Source organism: Mustela lutreola, chromosome 5, assembly GCF_030435805.1.
Source record: "Mustela lutreola isolate mMusLut2 chromosome 5, mMusLut2.pri, whole genome shotgun sequence".
Lineage (NCBI taxonomy): Eukaryota > Metazoa > Chordata > Mammalia > Carnivora > Mustelidae > Mustela > Mustela lutreola.
Genome location: NC_081294.1, coordinates 120,612,181 through 120,624,640, shown reverse-complemented (window position 1 = coordinate 120,624,640; position 12,460 = coordinate 120,612,181). Strand labels below are relative to the sequence as shown.

The 12,460-nt window shown below is 38.8% G+C and overlaps 1 protein-coding gene across 2 annotated transcripts in view; it reads right to left on the bottom strand.

Annotated features, from left to right (window-relative positions):
• Positions 1 to 6,604, bottom strand: part of RHOBTB3 (Rho related BTB domain containing 3) — a 54,928-nt gene extending 48,324 nt beyond the window's left edge. The window contains exons 1-3 of one of the 2 annotated variants that reach the window (XM_059175513.1): positions 6,252 to 6,604; positions 5,849 to 6,074; positions 924 to 1,110 (exon numbers count right to left, since the gene is read on the bottom strand). In XM_059175513.1, coding sequence (XP_059031496.1) covers positions 924 to 1,110; positions 5,849 to 6,074; positions 6,252 to 6,253 — 415 coding nt within the window. In that variant the 5' untranslated portion in view covers positions 6,254 to 6,604. The remainder of the gene's footprint in view (positions 1 to 923; positions 1,111 to 5,848; positions 6,075 to 6,251) is intronic. The other variant, XM_059175512.1, reaches the window with a different exon arrangement.
• Positions 6,605 to 12,460: the final 5,856 nt, after the last annotated feature.

Here is a 12,460-nt window from a genome sequence, read left to right as displayed (position 1 = left end):
GAAATTAGACACAAGATACTACATACAGTATAATTCCAATATGTAAATTTCTAGAATAGATAAAACGAATTTATATGGTGAGAAGTCAGAACAGTGGTCATCTCCATGGAAGGAGGGCCAGTGACTGGGAAGAGGCACGAGAGAACCTTCCAAAGGGAGGCATATGTTCTCTATCCTGACCTGTAAGATGGCTGCAGGGATGTATTTATATTTAAAAATGCATTAAGCTGCACTCATGGTACCTCATGAACTCTATGTCCTTTCCTTTGCTGTACCTTAATGAAAAGGGGGAGAAAAAAAATAGAATAAAATTTCCAAGCCAGCTTCACTGAGGAAACACCACTAAAGAGAATTATCAAAATACCACCAAATCAAAGTAACTTCTGTGTCAGCCCGAGGATATCTGACAACGATATGCATAGCAGCAACGGCTGCAACAGACTGAACCAACTGAATCCATTGGCCACGGAGGAAATGAACCCCTCCCTCAGGCAGGAGTGTCAGTGTCTCCACCTCACTCGTTCCTAGCTATGTAAAAATCCTGCTCCGGAGCCCAATCCTTTTGCAGACAATCTATCCTTCCCACTGGACGGGCCTTTAGAATGTCAAAAAGAGTCTTCCAGAGCTCAGCACCAGCCTAATGCCTCTCCTAGATCAAAAGAACACAATCACTGACTTCCTTCACTTCTGTAAAAGAGCAATTTAGAAGACAAATTTGTACCCATCAGAATCCCAGCAGTCATCTGTGACACTTTCCTTTGATGTCTTACTATCATACCCAGTGATGAAGAGATAATAGCTGGCATTTGAACAGTCATCTTCCCCCCCAAAAAAACCCATATCAATCACTAGTAAACTCAACACTATTTAAAATTAATGGGGTACCTGCACTCTTATCTTAAAAAAAAAAATTAGATACTTACCATTTTGTCTGGTACCAACAGCGGCAATGATGACTGGAACTGAATTTAATGCTCTTTTTATCACTGGGATATAATTATCCTTTACTTCGTGGAATGAGAACTTGTCATTTACGTTGTATTTGATCACAATGATGTCGGCACTCCCGATTAGGTTTCTAGAGGTATACCAATCACTGTCAAAAATGTCCTAAACCAAAATGCAAAGAGCACTCGTTAGTCTACTTGTCTTCAAATCAGTCATGAAATAAAATGGGACACACACCATTTTTTGCTATAGTTTAATTTTTGAAATTCATGAGAAGAATTGATTTTTAAATAAGTAATTACCTAAAATAAAAATGTCTGAAGCCTACCAACTCTTCTATTTTTGTGTATTCATTTAGCCTAGACCACAGTGTAGTTGTTGTACTATAAAGGAAATCTAGAGATTTACTGAGAGTACAAACAAGCACTTGGTTTTCAAATTATGTCATACTTTTATCACCTAATAATTTTGAAAAAATTTTAAACATTTTTATTTATTTCTTTGAGATAGAGCAAGAGCAAGGAGGACGGGCGGAAGGAGAGGGAGAAGCAGGCTCTCCCCTGAGCAGGAATCCCAATGCGGGGCTCCATACCAGGACCCTGAGATCATGACCTGAGCTGAAGGCAGAGGCTTAACAACGGAGCCACCCAGGCACTCCTAATTTTGAAAATGTTAACACAGCCTTAGATGCCAGAGCATCAGTATGAGTAAGGAAGCTTCGAAGGATTTTCTGTGACCCAGTTAGACATTGCAGGATTGTTCAGTGTTTTAAACTGCAATACACTGTGAATTCTGCGGAGTTGCACATATTGTATACATATTTTCAAAATGCATGTATACTTTTCAACTTTATCCACCCTTTGGACAGTAGTGTATACATATAGTGTATATGTATGTGAAGGGGATGTATGTTTCATAAAAAGACACTGTATATTATAAAGTGTGAACATTGTAATGAACCAATTTTTCAATTCATGTATTTAGCTTATATAAATTAAAAATTCAGGATTAGTCTTTCAATTTAAAATTTTTTACTTCTAGACTACAATTAATAACATTTATATTTAGAATCAGGGCCAAAAGTAATTTATTATGAAGCCTACTCTTTAAAAGCTTTGGTATTTTAAAAGTATTTTTTTCAAAGTTTCTATGTAGCATAAGAAAAATATGTATCTTAATACCATTGCTAAATATGCATTAGTAGGTTTCTTCTCATATTCTAGTTAACTACTAATCATTATTTGTCATTTCATGCAGCCTTTGGTATGTATTTCCAGGATATATTAAAGCTATATTAAGAAAACAGTTAGATGTGGCTAAAAGGTCTAAAAACTGCTGGGCTATGAAAGTTCACATTTTGAAATATGAGTCCAAAACAGGGTAATAATGCTGGAACAAGTCAATCAAGAGCCATGTGACAGAGCTTCTACTTATGATGGAAAGTTCTAGAGAAGTGTTACACAGCAATCCCCTTTTGCAAAGGGAGCTGCTTCTCACCAGTACCTCCACAGTGTCCAGCAAAGCCTCTCCCAATTCCCTACATCCAGCCCAATCCACCCACTTCCTAACAAGTGCACTCAGAGTAACAAGAACAGCAAGATTTTTAGATATAACTACCCTACTGAAAACAGGAGCATTTAAAAAGGAAAAATAAAAGGACCAAAAAAGAAAAATAGGCAAACTACAGGAATATAAACTCCAAAGGCAGTCCTGAACTTGAACTCAGCCGGGGGAGAAGTGAAGTGGGACACAAATCAAGAAAATGTGAAAGCTTCCCAGCAGAGCTCTACCCTAATTTCCAAATCCTAAACCACAAATCCATTCAGTTCCAATTGTATCTGTTGTAATATCCAAGTTCAAAGTATACAAGCATAACAAGGGTACACAAGTATAACAAAGAAAAAGAACAAAGTCAGATGAATGGAATAAAAAACAAAACTAAACAGAGGTGGGACCAACATTAAACAGCCATTTAACTCTGAGAGAACAAATCAAAAGTAACTACTCTTTGCATTCCAAACAGTTTAAAATTCCAGAGTAACTAGAGAGGTGTACTTGGAGGAAAGGAGACATTTAGAGGAAAATATCATGAGAAAATGGGTGTTGGCAACATTATCACTGTTGTATTGAGGATATTAAAACTAAAAATAATTTTGTTTTTAACACAAATCAGAGTTTCAAACCCTGCACAAGAAAACTGTGCATGCATTACCTCACTGCTTTTTGTGGAATATTTTTGGTAATCAGGAAAAGATCTAGAAATAAAATAATGTAACTGCACAAAAAAAAGGGAGGGTGGGCTTGAGAGAGACATAATAATGAACTACATAAAATGAATCTGAAACACATTTATGTTAAAAGTGTCAAGTATATACGGCAAGGATCCAGAGTGAGGCTACAGATCTACAGAAGAAACTAGGAAAGAGAAGCAAAACTATCTCATTCTGATTCCAAGGAGGAACGAACACCACATTTCTAATCAAGCTATGTCAAAGAGAAAATGCTCTCCTGGTTTCTAGAAATATGAAGGAAATCAAATTTTCCCACCCCTTGTAAATCAGTTCCAGGATTTCCTCTGGGAGGTTATGCAATGAAACACTTGGACCCACATTGAGAGAATGGAACTCATCTTCTTAAAAATAATCTAAAATTTTAGAGCAAAACAACAATTTTATTCCACTTGCTGGCGCTGAAAATACAGCACCTACTAAGTACCAGCACTGCTACCTCAATGTATTGTATTTGTGTAAATCTTGAATGATGTGTAGAAACACTTTACCCTTGCTTAGTATAAGGGATACATGGTTATACTGTTGTTGTAATAAACATTGTATTACTAGAGTAGCTACTACCTGGACTACTTACTAGAGCATGTCAGTTTCTATCTTAAGAACTTTACATGTATCATCTCATCTACTCTTCAGCATAACTCTAGGAGCCAGGGGATCATTAGGAGGCAGGGAGTCTTATTTTATACACAGGGAAAAATAAGGCTAAGAGAATATAGTGACTCACCAGAAAAAACCACTAAGCAGCAATGTGGGGATCTGCAATCAGGTCCTTTTGCTATCAAAAGCTGTGCTCTATCTGCTTTGTTATACTGAATATTCTGTTCCGGTACATGCCAAGTATTAGCTGATAAACACAATCAACTTGAGTATCTCTGAAGGACTTTTACTTACCACCAAGAAAAGAAAAGCACCTTATAAAGAGAAGGTCTGCAAATGTATTCCCTTATGTTTAAAGATCATTATGACCCAAAAAAGTGTACCAAAACTCAATGCTTTAAATCTGAGTCTAAACAAACAAAAGGTGATTAGTACAATAAAGCACAATAATCAGTATATGGCAAAAATCTTGACTACAGAGGCTTATTTTAATCCTTTGGAAAATTTCATTTACTACAGTATCTGGCATCACAAGTATTGTTTTTTGCTAAATTAACAACATGAACAGTAAAGAGTTAACGGCTTGAAGAAAAAACAGGAAAAGTAATCCTAACATCCGAATTCAGCTTATTTTATTTTCCTTAAATTTATTTACTCTATTCACTCCACATTTGTTCAACTGCGTATAAAACCGGTAAGTTTTTAAATTGTACCATCTTTCACAATGAAATGGCCAAAGTAAAAGAAGTGTTTCACTTGTTTGCATGGACTCCAGCCAGTGAGTTCCTTGTGATTGGCATCATCACTATGATAAATGGGAGTTTAAACCTGGTTATTGAAAAAAACCTGTTTTATTTATTTTACCTCATTAACATAAATATCCTTTAACTGAAAATTTCTTTGAGCTAGTGATCTTTTCATTCTGTAATTTGCATAAGTAATTTTTCTAGGCACATTCCATACATTCCTTTAGAAAGGTGTATTAGTTCCCTATAGCACACAATTCAGGTTTTTACAATTGATGTTTAAACATAAAATCTCACATGGTAATTTGTATTCTTTTTCAGACACTAAGCTTTCATCTGTTATAAAATATAATCTTCAGCTTTAGTTATACTATTTTAACTCCAATACCACTATAGAATCAGAAATTTTCAAATAAAATTAAATGAAAACATTAAAATAACTACAGTTCTTGTGTATTACATTATAATTGTTATATTATAATGTACTGAAAAGATGTATGTGTTAGAGAGTAGCTTTCTTTCTCCTTTTATCAAGCACTCAAGAATCAGACTAGAATTTTATCGACTTCATTACAATTTCTTTTAATTATTACAAATTTTAAAGCTTTTTAAAAATTCCAAGCAGTGTTATTATTTCTGATTTATGAGTCACTGAAAACAAATGGCTACTATATTAAGAGTATCTGCATTATTAAACTTAAAATCAAGAATTAAATTTTTCAAAAGTGGACACTGTTATAAATGAGTGGTTTGAAATTAATTCCCAGTCCCTCTCTCTTCCTCTCCTTTCCAGGGGTCCTACTCCTGAACTGTCCCAGTGAAATTTATTTTTGCTTGTGTTGAGCTTTCAGAGGACTTTATTTTTAGAACACTAATATTACACTCTCACCCACAGGGTAGGCATGAAAAAACATTGCTCTCTGCTGGTGAAACTTAGTGACCCCGTCCCTTGGGATTGTCACATTCAACTGCCAGCTACCAAGGGACAACCTACAGTCCTGAAGCCTATGAGTAAGTGCTCCATGTTGCCACTGGGGCTTTTTGCCTTCTAAGAGTGTTCTCTGACCGGGCTGCCCCCTGCCCAATGAAACAAAGGAAAATAAAGATTTCCCCCCAAATGTTTAAAAACTCTACGCAGGTGACCCAGACGGTCCACAGGATGAAAGGGGGAAAAGGGAGAGGAAGGGGAAAAAAAAAAAAAAAAAAAAAAAAAAATTGAAAGAAAATCTCCGTCAGCCTCGGCGCCGAGCAGCTGCCACCACTTACCCAGACGGGACAGTCGTGGACCACCAGCTTGACATTGCCAAAAGCGCTGGCCTGATACTCGGTGAACACCGGACGTGCGACCGTACTGGTCGCGTTCAGCAACAAGCTGCTTTCGTCCCCCGAGACCAGCGGGCTTCTCCCCAGGTAAGTGCGGATGAGCCCCGACGGCCGATTGTCCTGGTGAAACGCGTCCCCCTCGTTCCCCAGCGCCACGATGTGAATGGACCTACACGACAGAGAGGGGCGAGGGGGAGAGAGGCGCGTGGTCAGCGCGAGGATCACTTTAATCCGAACAGGAAGGGCGGGGGGCAGCGCGCGGCGAGGATGAGCAAGAGCCCCTCGCGCTGGGGCGCAGGACACGCGTTGGGGTAGAGACAATGGCAGGACCGCGACGCGTACGTACATGATCTCAAATCCAAGGGCAGGGCGGCGACTCGGAGAAAAGCTGCTCCTCGCGGCCTCTCGGGGCCAGGCGGCGGCGTATTTACCCGCAATCAGCTCATCCCCGGCCGCGTCCCCCTCTCGCGCCTCTACCGCGGCGCGGCCGACGCAGAGCGGGCCCGCGCGAGCGAGCGAGCGACAAGGGGGCCGGGGACGTGCGAGTCGGGCCGTGTGCGCGCTGCCAACCAGTCAGGAAGTGCCCGGGAACATCCCGAGCGGCCCGCCGCTCCCCGCCTCCCCGGCCGCCGCTGCTAAGAGTGGCCAGGCGCCCGGTCGCTGCAGCCCCCTCTCCGCCGCGCTCTCAGGGCAGGGCAGCTGTCGCCTCCTGCTGCTGCTGCTCCTCCTTCTGGACGACAGTGGCTTAGGAAAAAAGCCGGGGCCTCCGCCCCCTCGGCGGGCCTGGCGGGCGGGCGTAGCACGTGCTGGCCTTGAGGGTCGGGCGGACGCGGGAGCGCGCTCCCGCCGGGGCCCCCAAGCCCGGGCAGCGGAGGCCGGATACAAAGGGCCAGCCCGCACAGGGCCCCGCGGAATATAAATTAATAAATACAACGTCCAAGCCTGAGAGCTCCTGATCGCCAATCCGCCTGCAGCAAGTTTGTTCAACTCGAAAGGCTGTAACCAGAGCCAGGGAAAGGGGGGAGGGGCGGTGAGGCCCCCACTCCCTAAAGACTGGGGAAAAAAGAGGTTAGGGAAGCTAGGCATTCAAGCCCGTTGGCCGCTCCGGCAGCCCAATCTTTTTTTTCCCCTCTTGGCTTTGACGGAAAGTGTTTTACCATGTCTGCCGCTTTGTCATTTGTCAACATGCACTACAGCTGTTTTCTAAAATCATACTTGTGAGAAAAAAATAAAGGCAACATTCATGCTGGTGCAGAAAGGGATCTTTGTTCACACACCAATTAATTTGCTAATATCGCTTTTGAGGGATTATTTACTATTTCAAGCTATATTTGGCATATTTTACCAAAAACTGCAAGGTGATTTTTTTTGTTTGTTTGTTTTTAAGTGCTGGGGTTCTTACTGCGATAGTTTTAAAAAGAAGTTACGTGTGAGGTGTTTACAAGCTAAATGCTCATTTACTTGGAGATTTTTCAGTACACAAAACGGCTACACATTTAATAATAGCTTCTTAGACCAACTGAAATAATAATAATCGTGCTAATGCAAGGATACTTCAGATTCTTTCATGATAATGCACTAATGTAAAGGTTATGAAGGTCTCTAAACGGCCTCGAACTACCTTAATGCAAATGAACGCTGGAATCCACTAACACCAAGAAGAAGGGCCAGAGGTTACTGTGGGACTCAGCTTCTCCACAAACGTAAAAATCCTCACAAGTGCTCTGTGTTTTAAGAGTCCTTATTTATCCCTTCCCTTATTTATTTTGCCCTACTTTAAAATTTCTTTTCTCAAAAGAGCTATTTTGAGGGCATGAGGTACTGAAGAGGTACTGAGGTGCTGAGTAGGGCAGTGACAAGACTAGGGTAAGAAGCCTTTGGAATGTGAACAGCTTTTTATTAAGGGCCCTTGCTGCTCAGTTGGAAGCAGTATAATGTAGTTTCTCATGATCATAGGTTATGACAAGAGGCATTCATTCTGTAGTCACTGATTTTTTTTTTTAAATCTAGTTTCCCTTGCACAAGTATAATTTCTCCTTTTGTCTCTAGAACATAAACCATCCTGAAATATTTAAGAGTTTAGGATCACCTTTTCTCTTGGGTCAATAGAAAATATATTTTCCCCCTTTAGTAATCAAGCACAGGTCAAAAAGACAGACACTAAAAATGAATGGATAAAGAAAATGTGGTATGTACCTACAATGAAACATTTGGAAAAAAAAAAAAAAGAAAAAGAAAAAGAAGGAAATCCTGTCATCTGTTACAACATGAATGAATCTTGAGAGTATTATGCTAAGTGAAATAAGTCAGTCACAAAAAGACAAATACTGCATTATTCCACTTACATCAGGTATCTAAGCTAGTCAAACTCTTAGAAACAGAAAGAATGTTTACCAGGGACTGGGGGTAGGAGGAAATGGAGAGTTGTTCAATGAGCAGAGTTTCAGTTTTGCAAGATGAAGAAGTTCTAGAGATCTATTGCAAACAAGACGCATATAGTTAACACTACTGTAATGTACACTTAAAAATGGTGAAGATGATACATTTTATATGTTTTTGCCACAATATGAAAGGGGGTGTTGGGGATTGGAAACTGGCAGGAAGAGAGCATTCATTTTTCTCCTCTGTTACTGAGTATGTGAGCCTGGCCTGTGCTAGGCAGGCATGGGAGATACTGAGATACATAAGACACAAGTTAACCTTGAGAAACTAAGTCTATAATTAAAGGTCACTATATTATAAATATTAGTCACCCAATTCTTTGAAAACATACAGGTTCCTTTAAATAATTATAATATAGGCTCACACATGCAGTAACAGAGGTAGGTACAAAGTACAAGGATAAAGTTCAGTGAACATGAGGAAGAGATCTGTGCCTGTGTGTCATCAGAGAGAGGGTCATAGAGGAAGTAAACATTGCCTTGCGTCTTGAAGGATGAGGATGAATTGCTAGATGTGGAAGAAGAGGAGGGAGGAGGAAAGGGAAAGGGTTTTAGAAAGAATGGACAGACATCATATGCAAATCACATGTAAAGGTGTAGAGACATGGAAGATCATATCTTGTTCGGAAAACATCAAGAGTTGAAATTCGTGCTGGGGTGCAGATGCCTTTATTACAACAAGCAAAAAAAGAGACTGATTTCCCAAGAGATTTTCAAAGTCAGACCTGATAATAATTATAGATTAGAAATTCACCTGTATATACAATAGAGCTCAGCTAGATGCTCACCAAACCCATCTTCTCTTCCGGGTAAACTAAACTACACAGCTAAACTACATTTCCATAGTTTTTACATGTAAATAGGGCCAGACAATTCATTTTTGGCAGTAGAATATAATCCCCGTTGAGCAGTTAAGAAAAGTATGCCTACTCCACTCTCTTTTATCCCTCTTTCTGCTAACTGGATGAAGCCAGGTTGATGTGGAAGCCATGTTTTTTAAATTGTTGGTCTGCAGCATGGAGGAAGCCTGGATTCCTGGACGACTGGTTATAGCAGAGCTGCCACACAGCATACACTGAATTGAGACATGAGTGAGAAGATGGATCCTTATTGAGTTAAACAGGACATTTTGTGGTCAATTATTACGGTAGCTAGTGTTACTTATCTTGGCTAATACAAGATCACAGATGGTCCATTTCCTGATATTTTAAAGATTCTTTTCAAAATTATCTTAATACTACTTTTTTATACTTATTTTCCTTTTATTTACAATGTTTATTTGGTTTATATATTTGTAGTTTCCCTCAGTAGCATTTAATAAAATATTTACTTTTACCAGGGTATAACAAATTCAATTATCATTATGTTCTCCAATCTCAAGGTCACTGGGGAACACAAAAGCAAGCACCTCTAGTCCAAACAATATGTTTTCCTATTTTCACAGCTGAAATGCCACTATTTTATATTCATTCTAATAGATGTTCTCATCCCCAGATAAAATGTAGCCACATATGCGTGTCAGGTATGTATGAGGTAACTCAATAAGTTATTACTGATCCCCAGACCATGAATATTAATATACCAGCCTTTGAAAAAAATCTTGATTCCTTAATGACTAAATAGGAAGCATAAGATTTTCCCAACTGTGTTTCATGGAAACTAGTTTTCCACCTGAGGAGGTTGGGGAGAAAGACGGATATCTAGAGAGGTCTGAGCACCACCTTCTCCCATCTCAAAGTCAATCAGACCATTGTTATTGTTACCTAATTTTTTAAAATACCGGGGTTCAGAAGATGACCCCTGACATTTTAGAGTATTTGAACTTCTATGTATAAACACATTTTTTTTTTTTTTTACCAAAAAAGAGGGGAAGAAATTAAGCTTTACTCATATTGAATGTGAGGACTGACACCAACATCCTCACCTGATCCATAAGTGGGCAAGCACCTGGGGTGCTCTGGGGAGAGGGGGAAAGCACAGCAGCACATAACAGGGGAGGGGAGGGCTGTCTCCTTTGTTTTCAACATATTGCCACATGGTGCAATTTCTGTATCTAAGTAATTTTATTTATGATATTTATTTATTTTTAAAGATTGTATTTATTTGACAGAGACAGTGAGAGAGGGAATACAAGCAGGGGGGATGCGAGAGGGAGAAGCAGGCTTCCTGCTGAGCAGGGAGCCTGATGCAGGGCTCGATCCCAAGACTCTGGGATTGTGAACTGAGCTGAAGGCAGATGCTTAAAGACTGAGCCACTCAGGTGCCCTATTTATGGTATTTAAGTAAAACTAATTGTTACTGCATGGACCAATGGAGATAGTGTTCATAGTGCAAGGATAGGCAAACACAATTGACTGAGCTGACATTCCTGATGCCCTTCGGAAGCTACATTGCAAAGTAAAAACTAATGACTAATCAGATCTGACAAGGTGGCCATAATCACTGAAATTAGAAAGAACATTGTTTTAAATATGAATTTACACCTACTTTTACTGACTTTACCCTAAGTGTATATCCGAGTTAATCAATGATGATATTCTGAATTGATTACAATTAGCTAGCCATTTAAAAACTTGGTATCCAAACATGAAGGCAAAACTCCACAATATCTCCAGCGTACTTAGTAATGTACTATTTAAGCCAATATTTTAAAGAAAATTCATATATTATAAATGCTAAAAAGCCTCTTCTGAGCTTTCTTAACAATGAAAGTCAAAAAGCTACAAACGTTTGGGAAAACAATTTTCTTCTTGCTAAGATAAAAATATCTGAAATTATACATGGAACACAAATGGAAAAAAACAACAGCATTCCTTTGACAGCGAATACCTTGAGAATATGCATATAAAACACTGCTAAAGACCCCAAGACACAAGTATTGGAACAAGTTACACAATGTGGGAAGTTTACCATCATGTTAAACTGAAGGCATAGATGTTTTTAATATGTCTCACATTATGGTAGATAGATTCTCTTATGATAGCTAGATTCTGTTTCAGTGTGGTTATTTACTAGACTGTGTTTCAATAATGAAATACAACTTAAAATGACAATTTTTTTTGTGAGCCACTAAAGGAAAGCTACAATAGAGAAGATAATCTTTCTCTGCTACTTCTTTAAATGGTATTTTAAGCAATAATTGAATTTTTAAAAACAAAAACTATATTTTATGCAAAACCTGTGTAAATGTAAACACTGACTGATTAGTTGTTTTGACAAAAACTTTTTATTAAAAAAAAATAAAGGGAGGATTCCAAGCTAAGGTTACAGTGAGCACAACCACGTGAAATTCATTCATAGTACATCTTACAGGCAGATATTCCAGCAAAGAAGTTGGGGCCAGAATACACAGTACTATAAGATGTTAAAGCAGTTAATTTTGTGCAAATAAGACTTGTGTGAGTTTTAAAAAAATTTTTCATCCTGAAATATAACACACATACACAGAAAAGTACATAAAACTTATCAAAAGTTAATAATTATAAAATAAACATTCCTGAACAGCTCCCAAATCAGAAAATAGGAAACTATCAGCATTCAAGCAATGGACAGGCATACATACTCATGCATCCACCTCAGGTGCCCCTCCTCAGTTACAGTCCTCTTCTTTTTTTAAAGAGATAATCATGAGCCTGACTTTTGTGATGATTATTTGTTAATTTTTCTATATAATTTTACTATCTGTGCATTCCTAAGCAAACATTTTTGTTTTGCTTCTTTCTGAACTTTTTATAAGTGGCACCATAGTATGTATACAGTTTCGTGCCTTGCTTCTTATAATCATCACCATTTGCCAGGTTCATTCATGTGAATGTAGCTGTGGTTTGTTCCTCCCATTCATTTTTATTGCTGAATAGCATCCAGTGGATATATACAAAGCCATTTACTTATCTATCTCATTGTAGATGCACATGTGGGTTATTTGTAGTTTTTGCCGATTACAAACAATGCCTTGAGGACCACTTTCATTGAATATATTTGTGGGTATGCTAGGGCACAGGGTATATGTATGTCCAACTTTAGTAGATAATACCCAACTGACTTTAAAAGTAGTTTTAGTTATTACATTCTTCTAACAGCGGGGCATGAGAATTCTCCCCCTAATCCTTTATAT